Source organism: Daphnia magna, linkage group LG3 (genome assembly GCF_020631705.1).
Source record: "Daphnia magna isolate NIES linkage group LG3, ASM2063170v1.1, whole genome shotgun sequence".
In the NCBI taxonomy this organism is placed as follows: Eukaryota; Metazoa; Arthropoda; class Branchiopoda; order Diplostraca; family Daphniidae; genus Daphnia; species Daphnia magna.
In genome coordinates, this window is record NC_059184.1 from 2,610,690 (window position 1) to 2,631,375 (window position 20,686).

The 20,686-nt window shown below is 40.8% G+C and overlaps 3 protein-coding genes, 1 long non-coding RNA gene and 1 other non-coding gene across 9 annotated transcripts; 3 read left to right on the forward strand and 2 right to left on the reverse strand.

The window, feature by feature from the left end:
- Positions 1–46: 46 nt before the first annotated feature.
- LOC116934158 (putative inorganic phosphate cotransporter) lies at positions 47–3,526 on the reverse strand. Of its 3 annotated transcripts, none has more exons than XM_045170602.1 (12): positions 3,398–3,526; positions 3,116–3,315; positions 2,791–3,027; positions 2,630–2,717; positions 2,329–2,558; positions 2,118–2,264; positions 1,919–2,051; positions 1,779–1,852; positions 1,674–1,721; positions 1,475–1,594; positions 1,166–1,393; positions 47–377 (listed from the first exon to the last, which is right to left on the reverse strand). In XM_045170602.1, exons 1-11 carry the CDS (start codon positions 3,483–3,485, stop codon positions 1,259–1,261), a joined length of 1,500 nt encoding a protein of 499 aa, XP_045026537.1. In that variant the 5' UTR covers positions 3,486–3,526; the 3' UTR covers positions 47–377; positions 1,166–1,258. The 3 variants fall into 3 exon arrangements, with proteins under 3 accessions (XP_045026537.1, XP_045026535.1, XP_045026536.1); XM_045170600.1 differs by having other exon boundaries at positions 3,116–3,318; positions 3,398–3,509; XM_045170601.1 differs by lacking the exon at positions 47–377 and having other exon boundaries at positions 1,086–1,393; positions 3,116–3,318; positions 3,398–3,509.
- Positions 3,527–7,698: 4,172 nt separating this feature from the next.
- LOC123470372 lies at positions 7,699–8,368 on the reverse strand. The gene is made up of 2 exons (XR_006644038.1): positions 8,227–8,368; positions 7,699–8,175 (listed from the first exon to the last, which is right to left on the reverse strand). It is a non-coding gene; the product is annotated as an uncharacterized LOC123470372 (long non-coding RNA).
- LOC116919762 (ras-related protein Rab-37) lies at positions 7,923–11,258 on the forward strand. Of its 3 annotated transcripts, XM_032925792.2 has the most exons (8): positions 7,923–8,198; positions 8,261–8,371; positions 9,575–9,685; positions 9,969–10,031; positions 10,150–10,195; positions 10,369–10,479; positions 10,590–10,728; positions 10,798–11,258. In XM_032925792.2, exons 1-8 carry the CDS (start codon positions 7,923–7,925, stop codon positions 10,904–10,906), a joined length of 966 nt encoding a protein of 321 aa, XP_032781683.2. In that variant the 3' UTR covers positions 10,907–11,258. The 3 variants fall into 3 exon arrangements, with proteins under 3 accessions (XP_032781683.2, XP_032781682.2, XP_045026543.1); XM_032925791.2 differs by lacking the exon at positions 9,575–9,685; XM_045170608.1 differs by lacking the exons at positions 7,923–8,198; positions 8,261–8,371 and adding an exon at positions 9,082–9,463.
- A 293-nt stretch (positions 11,259–11,551) lies between these two features.
- Positions 11,552–15,165, forward strand: LOC116919757 (eukaryotic elongation factor 2 kinase). Its single transcript, XM_045170609.1, is given in 8 exon segments — positions 11,552–11,704; positions 12,056–12,644; positions 12,714–13,116; positions 13,186–13,396; positions 13,460–13,639; positions 13,898–14,297; positions 14,366–14,624; positions 14,703–15,165. Coding segments are annotated over 7 exon segments (2,031 nt in total). The 5' UTR covers positions 11,552–11,704; positions 12,056–12,185; the 3' UTR covers positions 14,822–15,165.
- Positions 15,166–19,329: 4,164 nt separating this feature from the next.
- On the forward strand, positions 19,330–20,619 carry LOC116919759. Its single transcript, XR_006644034.1, has 2 exons — positions 19,330–20,189; positions 20,259–20,619. It is a non-coding gene; the product is annotated as an uncharacterized LOC116919759 (transcript).
- Positions 20,620–20,686: the final 67 nt, after the last annotated feature.

Consider the following 20,686-nt stretch of genomic DNA (forward strand, 5'->3'; position numbering starts at 1 on the left):
ACAAAATTGGTTTCCATATATGGAATTTAAAAAATATATATATATGCATAGGCTATAGTTGACATTTATTTTTAACGTAAAATGGAAAGAATTATGAGAAAAGGTAGAATATTTGGCCGAATATTAATTAAGACCACAATTGCAATGTTGCTTTACTCGTTGTTTGCTCGTTGCTTTTCTCGGTGGACACTTCGGTAATTATCTTTCTGCTTTAGAGTCTGGACAGTTTTCGTTTCTGGAAAAGTCTTACTTGTTACGTAACCGTATCTATCACAGATTTTGACATGTCTGGGTTCCTTTTTTTAAAGCAGCAGTGTGTTATTGTTCTAAAGTGAATCAGCTTTATCCGACTTGTGTCAGCCCACGTCGACAGTTCCCTAGGAGGTATGGAAATCGAGTCAATTACTACATTTACTTTAGCAAACTGGGAAACGTGTATCAGTCTTAATCCTTCGTTCATGTTTCCATCCAAGACAAATAGTAACCCCCAAAACTAAATATAAAACTGTTGGTTGTAACTTGTTATGTAGGAGTGGCATAGGCATCAATTTTTTCATTGTTGAGCTTTAACCTACTTCTAGCAATATGGCGTTGAAAACTATCTGCAATCGAAGGACAACATTTTCTTGCAGTATGAGACTAATGAGACGGTATGTGGCGAAACATTCAGGGGAAAACATTAGGTGTCAATGAAAAAATTCGGATTATTGCCTTGACAAATTAAGTATTTACTTCCATACGACTACGAATGTAATTCGCCATTTTATGGAACAGCTGTTTGCTTCAGTTAGTACACTGGGTTTCCATTTCACCTCGGGTAATCCCATTAGTAGGAACACACGACTCGTGTGGTTTTATTGTCTATTTTCTTTTGTCCTTTTTACACGACGCTGAATTTTTTTTCATATTTCACGAAAGCGTTTGTTCCCAAAGTCCAAGGGAAAATCCTTGTTAAAACGATCACCAGTTTCACATTTTTATTTGCTGTTTTTTTATATTTTTTATATTTTACAAACCACTACTTGAGTTAGGTCCAGGATGACCCCCGCTTCTCAAAAAAAGGAAATTTCTTATTTCTTGCGGGATTAGTTGTTTTAATTTTCTATTGTTTATCTACGACACTAAAAAAATACGTATTTTTATAGGAATATCATAGGCTACTCACCTTGACAGAACAAATGGCAGTTGGCGGTTAGAGGAGATACGGTCGTGATTGCAGCCATTTATGGTACGTATACATGACCAAACTGTTCAGATACTAACTAGTTTCCGATCTTTTCGCTCTATTCCATTGTTGCTCTTCTCCCGTTGCAAAAATAACGTAAAAAAAATTAGTCACAACGTAAACCCCAGCCGAAAGAAGGAAGACTATTCGCCATTGATCTACTGATCCCTATTTCGTAATAAAAAAATAAGAAAATCTTTAGAAATGTGAGAAGGAAACAAAGGCAAGGTCGTTGGATATAAGGAAAACCTGTGTGGTAACGATCCGGCTGATGACGTAAGGAGCTATGAATCCGCAGGTGCTTGCCAGGCAATTCGTTATCCCCATGAGTACTCCCGCATGTTCGGGGGCGATATCGATATGGTTAACCTAAGCACAGCGTGTAGATTTTACTTTCTCAAATTGTGTTTGCTCATTAGCGTTAATCAGACTATCGCATCGTGCGTACCTCGAATCCCGAATAAACTGCCCCAATGAATGCGGTAGCTAAAATGATCTGAAAGAAATTGCAGTTTGTTTAAATCAGTTTTGATATTGGTGAGTATAGCCTTACCAATGTGACTGTTGCTGTTTGATCACATCCAGTGAACGATGCACCAACAAATGCGATGGCTGGCGCTATAAATCCTGTTTACAAGTTATTAACGTCGAATCGTTTGTAAGTAATAAGAAAAGACATCTTTTGGAACATACCTATTGTGTTGAAAAGTTTCCTAGTCTGCGTCGTGCTAAGGATATGTTTGCTTCGTAGCGCATCTGCAACAAAGCTGAATATGATGGAACATAGCCACATAGCCATGTAAGGCATTGCCGAAAGCAAACAGTTCTGGAATCAGAATAAATCAAATTGAATTCAAATGTGAAACGTTTAATCATGTATGGCTTCTTGTACGGCTTTCATGTTGAAGTGAAGCACGGTGTTCAAATAAGTTGGTAGTTCTGTTAGAAGAATAGAAAATCCCCAAGATTTCCCAATATGGGCGATGAGAATGGCCCATACGTGAACCGAAGTGGCCATATCCAGCCAAGGAGTTTGTAACTAAAAGGAAAACCAAATTATTTATAATAAGATGTTTAAAAATGTATTGAAATACAAGACTTACAGTTGCATCTCTCTGTAGATTACCGGTTGAAATTTGGATGAACTTTCTCTCGTCTTCGGAGATGTGGGGATCATTTTCCGGGCTGTCTGAAACCGCCCACCACCAGCCCAGGAACCAGATGACGGCCAGGAAACCGGGAACATAAAAAGCTAATGGCCAGCCACCATCTAAGTTGACGTCACATAGAAAGCCGGATAGAGGTAAGGCCAATACAGTTCCGAACTGCATTCCTATGTTAATTAATCTAAGAATAATGATGACGAAAGTGAAATCGGGTTTATGTCCATCGTGAAATCATTACCGGCTAAGACGAAAGCGCCAATGGTCGATCGTTCCTGGGTAGGTACCCATGCGGAAAGCATGTGATGCACGGCGGGTAGAGTTACTCCCTAGCGTAGGAGGGGAATTTTTCGGATTACATTTCACGTCCATTGATTTGTTTATTTAGTTTTTTTTTTTTACCTCTGCTAGTCCTGTCAATATGCGAACTGTAATCAATGTGGGTATGCTAGAACGAGCGGCCGATGGAGTGGCGAAACTCAATAGCCCCGTCAGGAAAATTCCGATACCCAAAACATTTTTGCCACCACATTTTCTAGCTAGCAATCCGCCGGGTATCTGCGTTACAGTGTAACCCCAGAAGAAGGAACCTAGAACTAATCCTTGAGTCTTGATATCCCAGTCGAATTCGCCGTCATTCTAAACACATAACCAAGAAGATTTCGTTTGTTTGGTGCCACACACAAAGACGGAAAACGAAGCAGATCGAAGGTGGTTGTCTATCTACCGTAAAAGTTGTTGGGCTATTTCTTATTGGACATACAGTAGATGTCGGAATGCGTTTCGTTGTATTGATGGTTGTTGCTGAAGACGATGGCATTCTTACCATGTCAACGATGGTAACCGAGAGATTAACACGCATCATATACACGACAGCCAAACCGAGAAAAGCCATAAAGGCGAATTTATGGCGTGAACCGAAGTAATCTGCTCCATTTTTGTGTGTGTGTGTGTGTGAAAGTTATTATCCGAGGGAAAGCGTGAAAAACTTAAGATGGGATTGATTTACCTGTGGGCTGGTGTTCTGTCAATTTGTCGGTAGTACCATAACGTCTAACGTGAGCCTCGCATTTCGAGAGCAATTCTTCATTGACCATACTGATCAGTTACAAACTCAACGTCAGTTATAAGTCGGAGGCTAACGTTCGTGAAGCCTTTATTCAGAACTACCTAATATTATAGGGTAATAAAGTTCTAAAAAAAAAGCTGCATTAGCTCTATATTATTACAGAACATATTTTCAATATCACTGCATTACAAATTCAACGCAACGTCAACTGTAACAATCTGTACTAATGTACTCTGTACAAAATATGTTCTGTCCGAAATACAAACTAGTTTCATGACTGTCCGATCAAATAGAGTTGAGCCACCTGTTCGGTACAGAACATCCCATCTGTCGCTTGCAATGCAACACACACACACACAAAAGACGTCTGGCTAAACCCCCCCTTTTTTTTGCGTACGAACAATTTGAAACGTGCAGTTGAAACGTGAGTCAAATACAATACGTATCAACGACTTTACTTTACCACCTGCTAATTATTATATTATTCCCTTGTTTGTTTCTCACCTTGTATTTTAATGAAAATTCGTTATGCAAAACAGCGTGGATGAAATAGAAGCAGACGCTTCACATTCATTACAGAGAAATTAGTAAGAGAATAGATACAACAACAAATTGTTGCAATTAGCGCAAAAATGATCAATAGCAACTTCGATCGCGAACGTCCTTTTTAATTTCGGGAGAAACGCGTCGTCTTCGCTTCTTAATTAAAATTCTTTTTTTGTTGCCTCGTACCACTCTGTCGATTTTCTTAGAAAGTAGCTGTCACCTTTTCACTATACGCGTTGGCGTATCGTCAATCCACGATTTCCCTTTTGAAATGTTTTTCCCCAACAAATTGCAAGCCCTACAAATTACTATTTTGTTACCCGAGGAAACGATGCCTAAACTTTCTTTAAGTCTATTGACAAGAACGCGAATGGTAACGTTTCACAAAAAAAAAAAAAGGGTTATTCTTATAACATAAAGTTGGGAAAGAACGTCTTTATCTGTTTCACAAGTAAACGCCTGGGTAAAACGTCTATGTAGGAAGTCCTTTTAAAAACTAAACACGTATTAGATTTACTAGGGACTGGTGGAATATAACTTTTAATAACAAAGCCTTGGAAAGAAAACGTTTAACTATGGCTGGAGGCGAACGACCGTGACTCTTAGTAAACTCTCTCCGGGATTCTTTCGTGTGCAAGTTTAGTCCCATTTGGTTCAAGTGCTACTACTTGAGAATCTGTAGGACTCTTATGATGAGATACGCTCTTGTCCAAAAACGAGAAAAACACTTGAGCAAGGGAAAATTAAACAGCACAGGAGAATTAGATTAGCATTGCCAGTCACAGACGGAAGATGAAAGGACGTTGTTAGTTCAAGACCTTTACATCATTAGCTTCCCCGCTTTTGTCGTCATAAAAAAGGGTGCCGTGTTGCACTGGTCGCTGATACCCAATCAACAATTGAATAAGCTTTATAATCGGATCACTTAAGTAAGAAGGGCAGAGAACGTGGGCGGCATTAAATAGCACTCTGACGGCCTCTTTGTTCATAATCAATACGTAGATTAAAAGCCATCGTATATTCGCCAAAGTGGAAATATCAACAAAAGAGTGGAACCCGAGGCGATCAACGGAGAGACTGCACCGGTCGACCTTGTATGGTTCTCCTGTTCTCATATTGCACTGCGTTTAATTTTTTTTTTCTCTGTCCAACATTTAAATGCTAATTTTTTATTTACGAGTTCAACGGCTGGTTTGTTTCAATTCAAAAATTGGCAATTTAGGATAACAAGAGATTGTAATTGAAAGCTTCCTAGAAAATTCTATGTTTCAATTTCATGGGATGCTAATCGCGGTTGAGCCCTGTCATACGCCCTTCTTCTTTCGCTGGGAACTGCGCTTTCTGTTTTTCTTTGTCGTTTTCTAGAAATCTTTTTCTTGTACGCGTTGCCTATCATTAGCTAAGCTTTTTCGTGGCAAAACAAAGACTGAAAAAGGATCGTTACGGTTTAGCTGCTCGAGTTGAAAGTTTTTTGCCTCCCTAATCTTGTTCGTGTCTTATGTTTTTCGCCGAGCTTTTTTGTTGTTCTTAGCGCTTTAGTAGTATTGTGCATACCATTAATTTTGTCGTATTCTAGTAAAGTAAGTTACCTCATCTTAGTCTTATCGACCTAAGACAATCTGCCCATTTTATCTTACCCACTTTTGCTCATCGCTGTCGCTGTCATCTCATTTTTTTTAAATGCCATGCAATATTATTAAGTTTTCGGTAGCTTTTTGGTGATATTTATCGATTGCGTATTCATTTTCGCCATTAGTGTTTCTTCCCAAGCCACTTTTTTAAAAATTGCCTAAAAATTCGTTGCATTTTTTTTTTTTTTGCATTGGGTTGGCATCCCAACTAAATCCCTGGCAAACATTTGTGATTTAAATATCTCGTTCTCTGTCTGTGGTTTCCCACGGTTCCGATATATGTTTTTTTCAGTCTAGCACTTTGTGAAGGGTTACTAACCTAAAACCTACACTTGATGGGTTTCATCGATTTTGTGAACACTTACCAATGGGTAGGCCTACACGAATTGGTGGGACTATACGCCTACGAAAAATCTGCTCCACTGAACGTATACACCTAAGCTCCGTACACTTTCAAGCTGAATGTTTTGTGGGGAAACCATTTTCTTTTTTCTTTTACTGTGAATGATCAACTCTAGCGCTACGCCAACGCGTCTACGCAAAGAAAGATTTGTGTACGCATTTATGTGTATTTCCTATCTTTTGATACGATCAACTGATACTTGTAAATTGGGTTTCCAGTTGGGTTTCGTAACTGTTGCCTCTTCTTGAGATTGAGTCGAATAGATCCCTGCTGCGTTCCGACAAAGGCGCGAAACAAAGATAAATTCAAAAGTCGGCCAAAGACATTGAAAGTGTGTCACTGCTAGAATAACAAGGTTAACTTGAAAATAATGGTATTTAAATGTGAAAAGGTCAACAGTTTGACGTAGGTCTTAGAGCTCAAAAAGTTTTCTTTTATACGAGCTAAACAGGAAAATAAGCTTTCTGCCAAACTCGATTGTCTCCAACTTTGAGTGCAACGTTCCGCAGCTGTAATCGTTGGTTATATGTGCCGGTACTAGGAACAGCAACGTTCATGCAGCTACTTTCGAATCGGTAAACTTCTCCAACTTTCGAAACAAGTTTGAATTTAAAGGGTAATGACATGTGCAGTCTGTTAACTAATCACGAGCTTTTTGTCAACTGAATGCAATGATAAAACTAACCGTAACGAAAAGCTAGAAAGTACTATGTCTAAAAAGACTTAGTCTGGCGTTTTATATCTTGTAGCTATTGACAAAACACCCACAATTTTTCTAAAGGAAATCGATCGGTTTCCGTCTTCGATCCACCGCGCACGGCCCTGCGGGCTCCATGGAGTCAGTTAACCATGAACGTATGAATGATTCACGAGGCACCAACAGTTGATCTTGTGTTGTAAGATTGAAATCGTCGAAGCTCTTATTCCGAATTCTGTAAATCTCCTGCCATTTTCGTGTGTATATGTTCATAGGGCGTCTCCTTTGTCGATGTGCATTTTTAATATCTTGCAGAGAAGAACCTCGTCAAATCAAAGGGAATACGTCAACGAGAGTACGGCAGAGAGATAAAAAAGAAGATGGCCAAGTGAGAAGACGATCGATGGTCTCGACTGGGGAGCAAGCAATTCGACGGGCACGGGTAGCCTTGTCTATTCCTGGGCGAGCCTAAAATAGTGCGGCGAGATTAGAACGCATTTCTCGTCTGTGGCCCTGTGCATGTTTGGCACCGCATTGTGTTTGGCGGGGTGTTTTTACTCGCAAGTCTCCTCCTACTCTTGCCCTATCGTCTTAGCGTGAACATAGCAGTAGTATCATCTTACTGCTACTACTGCGCGCCACACGATTCTCTGACTCACGACTACCCAGTTGTTGTTTCAGTCTTTATCGACTTGACCGGACTATCGCCCGGCAAGTTTTGCCAACCGCAATTAATCTTGCTTTCAGCAGCAACGTAGAAGTTCTCTTAAATTATTCACATTGTGTCAGAAAAACTATTATTCCATTTCAAATATCCTCATTTTTTTTAGGGCAGTCAAACCGAAACATTGTGTGGTTTATTTTGTGATTTGTTTCTCTCTTGACACGCTGGAAATTTTATTGATCACTTCAATACGATAGCGACGCGTCAACAAACCGCAAATCGATTTTTCTATTTATTTTGTACTGGATAAAAAAAAAAGACCAATTTATGGGCCCGTTTACTTCTAACTGTATCGTTGATGGGCAATATTGCTCCAGCATTTTATAGGGTTTCATTATGCAGATGAAAGCGCTTAAAAACTAAACATTCGAGTAACCCCATTTCAAAGACGGTTTCGGGTTTTAATCATCTGCAAGTAGGGCTGTTTGCCCTTTCATTTGATACTTTAGCAATGGCAAAACCCTATGTTGGATGGCGACGAAACTCCGTCGGATGGTATACCAGAGGCGCATAAAAGTTTCGCCAGTATGGGGCTGGACGAGCCCGATGACGAGGTCTTTGAAGAAGACGACTTCAGTACTTCAAGATCGTTTCATTCCCGGCTTGATCATCCTCAGCCTCACCCAGTCGATTTGAAAGTGCGCAAAGAGATAAGTGATACGGGCTATCGAGGATACGTTGTGACAACACCACTGGCCCTATCAGCAGCTGACGTTTCTGTAGAAGAGATTCTTCACAAGGTAATTTACGCTAAGTTACACCATCTACCTGGCTAACGTCCTGTAACATTTCTGCTATGTAGACTATCCTGGTTGGAGACAGTGGCGTTGGAAAGACTTCGCTCCTCGTCCAATTCGACACGGGAACTTTCCATCCATCTTCGTTTGCTGCCACTGTCGGCATTGGCTTTACGGTAAGCCAGCTCAGCACCACTTTACGATGATGTATTGCATCCGGTTAAGGGGGGGAAAAAAGAAACTTTTGTTCCATGATTCACAGCGTTTCGCTTAACTAGAGTAAGCGGCAAAAGAAAGCGTTAAAAACAAAGAATAATTCATTTAACTAGCCTGAAAAAAAGAGAAAACCAGAAAAACATAAAGTGTTCAATCGATCCGTTGGATGCGCAGCAGTGTCCTGGTGCAGGATCCGTAGAAACGCGCTCATCGGGTATGACGTCATTTGAAAAGGAAATAACTCGCAACTGCAGCGTTCATCAGAAATTGAGAAAAATCTCTACTCTGATTTTCACATCACGTGATTATTTCCCGAGACATTGTTGCCTAATCTTGTTTTAAGTCACTTATTTTTTAAAAAAGCCGTTTCGCGTTAGTTTGAATCGAGTGTGTTTTATTGCGTTAGTAGCGTGTCTGTTTTTGCCATTGAAACGCACATGTTTTTTAACGTCGCGCCACTAATACGCACGCTCGTCCCGGCCAAGTGCAACAACGACTGGCTGAAATTCTGGGGAGGAGCAAATTGAGTCACTAGGTAGGGAAGAAGGGAAAATAGGGCAGGGTGTGATGGACAAGTGTTCTACTTTCCTTATCCTTTCTCGCCCCCTCTTTGGGGTTGATCTAATCAAACCTACCCGTCGACAACACAGACACTTCCTTTCTCCGGTTACCGACTTGTGGCAGTTGCCGTTTATGTGCCATACGCTACCAACACGTTTTACGCCTAGCGGATAGTACAACCTCCAATCAAACTGGATATTCAGCTGTGTTTGTTTTTGTTTTTGTTGTTTGTTTTAAAGTAAAGGGATAGAATGCTAACTCTAGCTCAGCTCAGTAGTAACCTGAAACGGCAGACGGGGCCAAATGATTTAATCAACAAAGAGACACAGTCTGATCCATCCACGTACCGATTTATTCAAGTCAGGGGTAGTTCGTTTCGCACTAAATCCAAGGACAGTCGAATCCAACTAAAAGATACAAATAGCGTGCACTACGACTTCCGAGGACATTCATTCGTTGACACAGATGAGCAAACGTGCACCCAGTTTAAGGTACCTGAGCTTGGTGGAACTAATTCCAGGCAGCTAATCCTTCTGTGTGAATCGACTATTATACAGCTTTCGGTTCATTTGTGATCATATTTCTGACGTCTTTGTGTCCAGGTGATGATGCTGGGAGACTCAGGGGTGGGTAAAAGTTGCCTCTTGATCCGCTTCAAAGACAAGACCTTCATGTCGGGTTCTTACATCGCCACAATTGGTATAGATTACAGGGTAAAAACATTGATAAGACTGGCGCATCTTTTATGATTATTGCCTACTGCCATCTGTTCACTGTCTGACTGAATTAGGCTTATCTAAACAGCTGGACGCCAAGAATAGTTAATGATTCTCTTTGCGTTATGTACAATCTGATTACAGGCGTGTCTTTATTTACATTGTAATAGAGGAAAACCTAGCCAATCTCAGTTTAAATCCTTTGATTCCTCGCGACCCAAATTAATCCGTCCAACTCAAATTTAATCGTCTTTCTCTCTGTGTGTGTTCATATATTTAGAATAAAGTACTCGTGGTTGACGGTGCCAAAGTGAAGTTGCAGATATGGGACACCGCCGGCCAAGTAAGTCAACAATTTTCACCCGTGAAAACTTATTCTTTATAATTTAATTTTGTTTCTATCTATACGATTTAGGAAAGAAATACTTTTAAATTTGCATTTTTTAAAATTTGTTTCTCAGGAACGATTTAGAAGCGTAACCCACGCCTACTATCGCGACGCCCATGGTATGAAAAATAACATTTTTTCCATTTGACAATTCAGAAAAAAGTTGAGAGGAAACAGCTTATCTGCATGCAACCGGATGCCGTTCCGTTGGGTTCATATCTAAGGAAGGCATTTGTTTTTTTCTTTTCGTGTGACTTATGTGAAATGGGGGCGACGCTATACGTCGTTGCAGCTTTGTTCCTTCTCTACGATGTGACCAATCGCAAAAGTTTTGATAATACTCGAGCCTGGCTTGCAGAGATAAACGAATACGCACATCGTGACGTTATCATCATGCTACTAGGTATACTTGATACAATGCAATTTTAATTAGAACTATCCCCGTTCATGTAATGAGTTTTCAGTCAAACACACTGAAGTTAGTTGCTTTAAAGTAATATTCGTTTTTGGCAGGGAATAAATGTGACAGCGAGGACCGCGTTGTGAATCGTGAAGATGGCGAACGACTTGGTCGGGAGTACAAGGTTAACTTTATGGAAACATCTGCCAAAACTGGCCTTAACGTTGACGTTGCCTTCACTGAAGTGGCCAGGTAAGATTCGTACTTCAAGCGACCCACATTTTGCATTTCAAACAAATTTATTTTGCATGAAATTTACAGAGCGTTGAGGGATAAACGTACAACAGTCAGCGCTTCGTACGGCGTCCAGGAATATGTAGAGCCAAGACAATGGTCGCAAAATGTCTGCTCTGCATGCAGTACATCCTGAACAATGGTTTTCAAAGGATAACTCAGACGGGAAAATTGTTGTTGTAAAGAGTCGTGCATTTTTAGGCTTCAACACAGAACGACGCAAAGGAAAAACTTTCCTCTCTCTCCTCCACAACAGGAAAAGTAATATTTCGATTGGTGTTCATCTGCATTTTCCACCCGACTGTGTCATTTTAAATTATTCGTGTATAAAGATTATACGGTACACTTTCATAATGAGAATGGCACCTTGTCCCATATGTACAAAATTCGTTTTTCTCTTTAAAAATTCTAAATAACTGTTGCCGTATTCACTTGTGGTACGTGGCTTCTGTAGCTTTAGACACAATACACGCTGTATGTTCGTCCGATTAGAAACCAAAATGGTTTGATGCACATCTGGCACTTCACTACGAATGTGTGGACACGGGAAGAACAATTGATTAGTCTCGGCATACTTCTGCACCTAGTAGCTGCGTTATCAGACTAATTTCCTCCAACAGAAAATCGTAAATGATGAATTTTCCGTATTTTGCTTTATACCATTTTTCGATTTTAAAGAATGATGCCTGAGACAAGCTTGTAGACTTCTTGTGATGGAAGGAGTTGAAATGGATTGACATAGATGCCGCTTGAGTTCCCATCAGTCTGACTGAGATGTCTGATTTTGCCACAAGGTGTCCTGGTGTATTTGTAGCGCCACGCTGCTGGTTGTCCTTGAGGTATTGAACAATGAGTTTGATGTGAGTGAAATGTCGTGGAATCGCACTTAGTTTTTAAGTTACTAACATCCCTTCCGCTTCGTACAAAACTCAAGGTAAGAATTACTTATCTCAGCTTAGTATATTTAGGTAGTTGTGGGTCGTTGGCCCTATCGAACTTAACGATTGAAGGGATTTGTAACTTATTAGATGACTATCAAACACATGCATGGTGTGTTCACGTCACGTACACCTTGCATATACGGGCTTTAATCAGAGGGTAAGTGAAAAGTAACACAGTGGGTCTTTTTTTAAGACCACTATAGCTGACCCTATTTCATAAGTTGCATAAATGTTAATGTAAGTTATAGGTGGAAATTATTTTAGATCATATGTGGGGCAGTTGTTTAAGAGTTCATAGTTCAATGAACACCTGATAACAATCTTTTTGTCCTAATTTTTTATAGGGTGTTTTTTTCTTATCTCTCTAGCAATCCCAGATGACATTGTACAAAGTCACCATAAAACTGCCAAAAATAGTGCCTTTCTGTGATCCTAGCTTAACTACAGTATTTGTAAAAGTAACATTTATTAATCATGGCTACTGCTGAGATTTCACATCACGAAGACCTTGTCCTGGAACCAATCTCTTTAACTGATATTAAATGGAATGTATCTAATGGAGATGAAGCCCATGACTTTCCTGAAGTTCATCTGGATGGAAACCAAGTGAAATATTTTTCTGCTGCCATGGGTATGAGCTCGAAGCGCAAAAGAGAAGCGTCACTTTCTTCTCCGGCTGCAAGTAACAAACAAACAGTGCAAAATAACTGGCGCCATGCTCTGATGAAAGCGCGGTCTCATACCGACACTTGGGAGAAATTTCACTTGGATCACTATCCGACCGAAAATGCCAATCGTCATCGGTACAATGCATTGCAAAAAGAATGGGTAGTCGATCAAGTCAGTGTTAAAGTGCAAACCGAGTCTTTCGCCCATGGTGCCATGAGAGAATGTTACCGTATTAAAAAGCTTAGCAATTTCAGTCATAACCAAGTATACTTCTTTTGGTTTCATTTTTATCCTCGTCTAAATATTAATTTACGTCTTTTCTTCTTGGTGCAGGATTGGCGGCGGGATTCTAATAATGCTGTCATTAAACGATTTATTCAACCAGTTGATCGCCAAACGTACTTTGATGAAGTGAAACTTCAAATGGATGCAAAACTATGGGGTGAAGAGTTTAATCGGCATCACCCACCTAAACAAATAGATTTTTTTCAAATGGCTGTCCTAGAATTTGTTGATCGTCCTGATAGACCATTATACCACATAGAAAATTTCATAGAAGGAAATTACGTTAAGTACAATTCTAATTCTGGCTTCGTACTTGGTGACGAAGCTCATCGTCACACGCCACAAGCATTGAGTCATTTTACTTTTGAACGTTCCGGTCACGAGCTGATGGTTGTGGACATTCAAGGTGTAGGGGATTTATACACGGATCCTCAAATTCATACCGTCTCAGGTATCAATACCATATATCTCTTACTCAATAAATATCAAATCTCTACGTTGTTTGGTTTTCCTTGTGCAGGTACCGAATACGGTGATGGTAACCTTGGAACAAAAGGAATGGCTTTGTTCTTCCACTCACATGTATGCAATCCAATTTGTACAAATTTGGGGCTAACGCCATTTGATTTGGCCCCTTCTGAAATTGCTTTGTTGACGGCCAATCCGTCCGCTTCAAATGACGTCGGAACTGTTTCACGTGGAACAGAAGAAATTGTAGTTCTGCCTTCTCAGTGAGTAAATTTTGCTTCGAATTCGAACTGTGTATCGGTAATAGTCGTTCAATTCTCATTAAGGTATCAACGAACCCATCTTCACGAATTTCTTCGCATGAGATCTTCATCAAGCATTGGCTCATGTGCATCGCTAACAGATAGCATAGGTGAGTGGACCGCCAATGATATTGCGGACGATGATGGCAACGATTCGGACGGAGGAATCCAACTTACGCTCCCGCCTTTCTTCGGTGGGAAAAAATACTATTTCCGTTACGTCCTACGAATCGACTAACCACATTGAGTGAGCTTGGATTTAAAAGAAATTCATTGGGTTATCCATAATATTCTTTTTTTTCTCCACTCACAGAAATAGCTCGGACAGTGTCCCTCGCCGACGTCCTCGTCTATTCTCGGAAGCGAGTTCGGCGTCTGTTACGAAAATTGATGAAGCTGACCGAGCAGCTTTTAGGTATCTTGAACATATCTAAAGACTGTTCATATGCCTCTTGTTTAAACGCGATGTTGACGTAACAGACAATCGATTGATAAGAAAAATCGCCCATCGGGCGTTCTAGCAGAGATAGAAGCAAGACAAAAATTGTGGGACGCCGAAGAAGAAGACAGTGAAGATTGCGATGAAATACGTAAGCAACGTACGGGTGGTTCGGTTTTGGGACAAATTCACTTAGATATGGCCAAGTATCACGAAATGCAACGTTTTACTAAGCCCGACTCAACCGGCTACGATCATGAAGCTGCCTTCTACCATTTACGACACGCGGCTGATTGCGGTAATCTTGAAGCAATAATTACGACGGCAAGAATTGCTCTGAACCTGCCACATGATGTTCTTCCGGATCTGGATTTGGAAGAATCAGACCAAAATACCGACATGGGTGTTGATTACATGCGCATGGTAGGTTTTCATTGATTTTTCTCTCGAGTGTAGGAATTCTCTTGGATATTAATGTTTGAAATTCGCAGGCGGCCATTGCTGGAGATCGTGCAGCTCTAGTATACTTGGCAAAAGCATATGATACTGGAAAAGGATTAGGAAGCCGGCCCATATCGTGGTCCGAATCAGTTTACTGGTACACCGAAGCGATAGAGGCAGTAAAAACCAGTGACGAGGAGGGAAACTACGATGGCACTATGGACGACCCAACCTACCAACTTCTAGGTCGTTTAGGTGAAATGTACCGAGATGGAGGACATGGCCTGGAGAGCAATCCAGCCAAAGCAGGTTAGAATTTTTCTTCTTTTGTTTTTTGGCCGTCGTTGGGATTTTTATTGAGACCGTCTTTTGAAATTGTTTTATTAGCCGATTACTTCACTAGCGCGGCAGACTCTGCCATGGCTGCCATGAAGGGAAGATTGGCCAATAAGTATTATGCGTTGGCTGAAGAAATGAACGCGTTGATTGACGAGGACGAAATCTGAATGACTGTGGTGTGCACTAGTCTAGGTCTTTCTTTTCAACTCTTAAGAATTTTTCTGTTATCAACAATCTTCTTTTAACAGTGATATTTGCAAAGGGCATTGTTATAGGGACTTTAGTGTGTTTGTTTTCTTTCTTTTTTAAGAATTAACTAATAAAAACTTCTTTGTGGTTGACTAGCTGGCCGTGAACTTTACGCGATGGGGTGGTTACACTAACGTACTTTTCCTCTGCGCAGTTGTCTTGGCGCCGTGTTGTTCTATAGTAATTTTGTTTTTCAAGGGTAAATTTGCCTGACCTATCCTTGCCACGAAAGTATATCAGCGAATACAAATTTTAACATTTTGCACAATAGCTATTTATGGCGAGACCTCCCCAGGGAATGCGGCCCCAGTGTACTGTTACCGTCAAGATATTTAATGATATAAAGGCTCACGTTATCCGCCACCGAATGGGTTAGAATTACATTCCCCTGGTAGGACATTAGTAATCGATACCAACAAGCTATGTACATCCATTACTATTTGTGTGAAGCTTTTTACGGGTATGATCGGCCTGTGAAATTCCGTTTGGCTACCCGCTGTTACCTGGGGCTGATTAACTGTGTTCTACTCATTGCCCTTTGGCTCAGCAGTGTCAGCAACGTTGAACGTAGCCGGACGTGAAATCATACTTGGTTGGCACGATCGCTTATGTCAGTTTTTATCGCTCGTCATTTTTCATATTATTAACAGGGCCGCGCCTTCCCATTCGTTTTCTCCTCGCTTTCTTCTAGGATGTTACATAAGCTGCTGATGACGACAAGGGCTGCAACGGGAATTGAACTCGTCGTTTTTACTCATGCAGTTTGGGGTCAAAGAAACGGATGGGAATCTGCGAGCGATTGCGTGCGATCGCTTTCAGACTTTTGAGAGAATTTCATGTCAGGAGTAAATAGGAAGAGACCGGTACTTCTTCCGCTTCGCTCGTTCCCAAAGCCAGCGCCTTCCGTTTGACCGGCAGTTACGTTGAATGGGGCCTAGTCGCACCATTCGAAATAGCCTACAAAGATGTTGACGACCGTCATTTTTGGTCGCATGCAAATTACTTATTCAAATTACCCGTGTTTTATATGACCAAACACATGCTTCTTCACCGTTAAACATGTCACGAGAAACCCAAGTGTGATGTAGTATTGTTCTCCGTTTATCTTTTTAGTTTATTTCGACTTCCTCCGGTGTCGAAAACTAGGTCACAATTTTATGTCCATTATTATTATTTTTTTTTTTTTCGCTTTTTTGTTTTTGTCTTTACTTTGGCGTGAGATGGGGAGCGAGGAACGTAAAAAAAAAAGAAGGATTTGAATTGAGGTCAGGAGAAAGCAACGCGGGGATAAGAATGGAAAGATTCTCTTTCACCGCCAGCATTTTCGAAATCGGAATTTTGTAGGCAGCTGTCGAATGATGGGCAAGAGATTTGGAAATTTTTCGCTTGACCCAACTTTCTCTTTAAAAGACTGAGCTCCCCAGAAAAAATAGCTAAAACCACCCCCTCTCTTTATTTTGGCGTGGATAACTTCCAAGGTGACCTACATTTAGTTGTTATTGATTTTGAAACTTTATCTCGAACGATAAGACATGAAAGGACGTCTTCCGGGTTGAGATGGTCACATAAAAAAATAGGAAAAAGACATTGCAAATAAAGTTTACGGTGTGCTTAACGACATCCGTTGTTCAAGGTACACTACAAGTCCTATGGAAAGCCATGGTTGAACTTGAACTTGAGCCGGATCCTGAGAAGATCATGAAAAAAACACCGACAATTTCGTAGAGGTCGCTTGTATGCAATTGATCTTCTTTCTAACCGTTACGGTTATTTTGTTTTTCGTGTGCAATGATGAGTTTGTTTTTCCTTCCGTGATCTATGCACGTTTGCCAATCACTTAGGATACAAGCGAACTGAATGCGCTTCCGCTTTCGTCTTGTACGTTGAACTGTAGTGTAGCAAAAATATCTTGATGACAAAAGGTAATTGTTAAAGTTAGGATCTCGGTGCGCTCATTCACGGTGGCCAAAAAAATTGGCGTGAATGGATGACATAAATTACAGCAAAAAAAAAAGTACGGGTTAGCATCTGCCGCCCTAAATTTAAAATTCATTGTGGTTCATTAGTTTTTTTTTTTTCGGCACTTATTGTGGATTCGATTGATGTATGTTATTCCATACATGGATTTTTGTTCGGTTTTAGCATGAGAAATCAGACAACAAAAGCAATAATTTTTTTAGAAAACCGATGGTATTCGACCATTTCCTCAACGGATTGCATTAGAAGGAAGGAACTGATTCCCAAAGCCCGGAAGACTCTATTCAAGCTCCACAGTTCGAACTTTTCTGATAGGAAACTTGTAACAAAAATTTGAATTGCTAAAAAAGAGGCCGCCTGTCACTTTAGAATATTGTCGGACGACACAGACAAACTGACCGAGTCCGTACAAAATGTTGACCTACTCTCTTGTCTTGGCGATAACCAAGGTGCCTGTGTACAGCGCATATCATCCTATTTTGTTATCGACCTCCAACAAAGGGGAAAATGCGGCGGAAAACATGCGACATCGAAAATTGTAATAACCGTGTTATTGGTAAATTTTCTACCATGGCCTTTCGATCGATTTAGACGGAACTGGAAGTGTTTCATGTAGTTGTCAATTTGTTTTGAGGGTAGCTGCCAAATTCAACGGAAGCAAATATTGAGATTGCGGTTTACCTTGTTTACATTATCTTTTTCTTTCTGAAATGCGCTAGTGCGTTGGCCTTTGAAACAAGAAAATTACGTGTATTCTTCCTCTGGCTCTTGTGTAAGAAACGCCGTTTTCATTTTTCATCTTATTGGGCTTGCTCATCGTTGGTTCACTTTGTTCTAAACATTAGAATGCTCCCCACGATGCCGCATACGAGTGCGTCAGGCATTTATGTCGAGTTGGGAAATGTACGAGTTCACGGAAGAAATGCCGTAAGGCCATTCGACACTCTTCATTTTGAGTAAAGTTCCGCCGTTTTTTCTGGAAGTTGTAATAACGTTCACTGCTTCTATTTAGTTTCTTTCTGTTTGTTGAGAAAGAAGTAACGGTGAACCTATTCTGACCTCTGAACTTTCCGACCAGGATCACCGTTCAACGGGTGCGGTTTTGCTGCTCGTCTTCCCTCGCTTTCTTGCGTACGATCAAAATCCATTGAAAAATACTCAGTCGATCCGTAATTTTATTTTATTTTGTTTTTTTACTTTTCACGATTTTTGTTGATATTTCCCACCTACATGGTGGGAAAATCACGTACGCAAGTAGTGTGTATCTATTTAAATCCGCCCTTTTACTCTTAAAAAGGGAATTTGAATTCTTAGCTGGCGTCCGGAGATCGTTGAGAATACCGTTCGCTACGTTCGTTTAAACAGCCTATTCATTGGCCTTATTGCTAGAAAACAGACATTTGATTGCGACATTTAAAAGGAGGAAGACCACGATTTGCTTAAATTGGCAGGTGGAAACACAGCCATATCGTCTGGGATGTTGGTAGTGGCTTGACCTGTTTGAACTTACCATTGCGCACGACCGCTTGGTTCTTCAAAGGTGGAAAACGTCTGCCGCAAACGTTATTCCGTTATATTTCCGTCCACTTTTACCAGTCGATGTAGCGCTCTCAGATTCTATTAGCGCCAGAGTAGCTACCTTCACTGTTCAACGCATAACACGGCTTAATTCCCGACAACAACATGCACGATTAACTTTACGAAATTGCCCAATCTCAGGGACTCCCACAGTCAGTAATGCTCGTTGACGTCAAACTTGCATCTTTGCGAAGATAAAGAAAAATGGCCATCTTTTTCTGGTTGTGTGTGCGGTGAAGAGAAAATATCGTGTCACGAGATATCGTTTCCGGCTGTCAGTTTGAACGGCAGCTGTGTCTAACTTTCTCATTTATGCAAACGAGTTTTCTCCAAGGTTTGGTACGACCACTTGATTTAACCGCGTCTGTTTTTCACGTCTGCGGCTCTAGCTGATTTCTGTTTCCTACGTCATACGAACCCACTAGACTTCCTATTGTACCTTTCACTAAGCAAATGGGTGTCGAAAAACTATCAGGTGGGTGGGCCGGTGGTATGGGTGGAGAAAGAGAGAACGGAGGGGCGAAGGCGGAGGATCCGCATTGGGGCCTAATTATTTACAGCCAAGCACGTCGCCAGGTAGGTTTTCGATAGGTATACAAAGAGGACCCCTATGGAACTATTTTCAACAGTCGTTCAACGATCATCCGAAGGTGAACTTGGTCTCAAGTCCGGTGCAGCGCAAACTTTACTTTTGCTTCCAGTACTTCCACAACGGAATACAGTGTTCGAAGCTTGAAACCCTCATCTGAATTTACAGTGATTTTAAATATTTTAAAGAGACATTTTTCCACGGTAACTAGAATAACGCAGTGAATCAGTTTTTAAAGTTTCAATTTACTCACGGCCATTTTTTTAAATGTATTTAGTTAAGGATTAAGATGGACAAATTATCAAGAAATTGTTTGCTGGGCTTATTATTGGCTGCATCCATGATTGCTGCATGTTCAGCCTGCCGCTGCTAATCCTGCTCTTGATTCCAAACCGGCTTTGCAAAATTCTGCCGAACATTTGGATAAAATCAAGAGCAGAGAAAGTCATGCGCTGAAATCCGAAGAATCATATGCCAATTATTTGAAATCGCCGGCAGCTCCGTCTCCTGTCCCAGCAACATTACCGCCACCCGTTGCAGGAGTTTCGTTTCCGTCACGAGCTTCACCAGCTGTGCATCCATCATCTCACCCGATTCCTGTCCCTGCCCTGTACAGTAACCCTCACGAGACCACCATGGGTTATGTCTATTATTACCTGCCTCAAGTGGCAGAAAAGTACTACCCTAAACTTAAGGATTTGATGCCTTACGTCAAAAATTACGGACATTCCCTGTCTCGCTTCTGGAAAAATATGCCCAGCATGCGACACATGGCAGACAGGACTTTTGATATCACATCAGCCGTTGGGTTGGTCCTTTTGGCTCCCGTCATGTTGATTTCCAGCATTCTCTTCTTGGGTTTCATCGTGATCCTCTTCCTCTTTCCCGCTGTATCAGCTTTTGGTCGGAGACGCATGGGGCGCGACCTGTCTGGCGTGGAAGATCTCAACGAAGTTTTTGATTTCGATCGCTTTTTGCCAGCAGAACAGTCTAGGCGATTAGCTTCGTTAGCTGCTCGCGTAGATAACGTGCTCGAATAACTACATGCGCGCGTTAAAGAGCGACACATGCCTCGAGAAATTCTCATGTCAGGCTGGCCACATGACTAGCCGATTGGGCAAGTTTACAGAGCCCATTATTACGTAAGTTTTTTTTCTTGTTTGAAGATGTAATATTTAAACTATGGTTCATAAATTTATGTTTATTTTTAGATTTCTGGAGCCTCTAGTTCCTTCCTACTATGTACAAGAAGCTAGAAGCGTTCAAAAATGGCGCTCGTAGTGGCAACGCCGATTGCAGCGAAATGAAATGCAAGCTTCCCTTCTTTGGATAGATAAAATCTACAGCCTCAAATAATTCAAAACATTCATATAATTATGTTTCTTTGTTGTTTTTTTGCGTTTTTTGTGTTGTTTTTTTTAATGTGTAACCAGCCCCCTATTTTTTTAACTTATGCGACTTGGATGCAAGTCCTTTTTTTCATACTAAGGCAAGCTGGCCTTGCTGTTTTATCCATTATGTTCAAGGAACCTGATCACTGCGAGCTAAATAATACGAATAATGTCACATTGATTTCCATCGTTTGTTATTCAATATAAAACATTTGTACTGTATGTCACATGGGACAGGCGACATCTTA

Excerpts from the sequence above, each read along its gene's own strand:
- LOC116934158 (XM_045170600.1), bottom strand. The coding sequence starts at position 3,485 with ATGGTCAATGAAGAATTGCTCTCGAAATGCGAGGCTCACGTTAGACGT. Across the intron at positions 3,028-3,115 it reads ATAGCCCAACAACTTTTACG|AATGACGGCGAATTCGACTG; the intron begins GTAGATAGACAA and ends TTATGTGTTTAG. Across the intron at positions 2,559-2,629 it reads TGGCGCTTTCGTCTTAGCCG|GAATGCAGTTCGGAACTGTA; the intron begins GTAATGATTTCA and ends TAATTAACATAG.
- LOC116919762 (XM_032925792.2), top strand. The coding sequence starts at position 7,923 with ATGTTGGATGGCGACGAAACTCCGTCGGATGGTATACCAGAGGCGCAT. Across the intron at positions 9,686-9,968 it reads CAATTGGTATAGATTACAGG|AATAAAGTACTCGTGGTTGA; the intron begins GTAAAAACATTG and ends TCATATATTTAG. Across the intron at positions 10,032-10,149 it reads TATGGGACACCGCCGGCCAA|GAACGATTTAGAAGCGTAAC; the intron begins GTAAGTCAACAA and ends TTTGTTTCTCAG.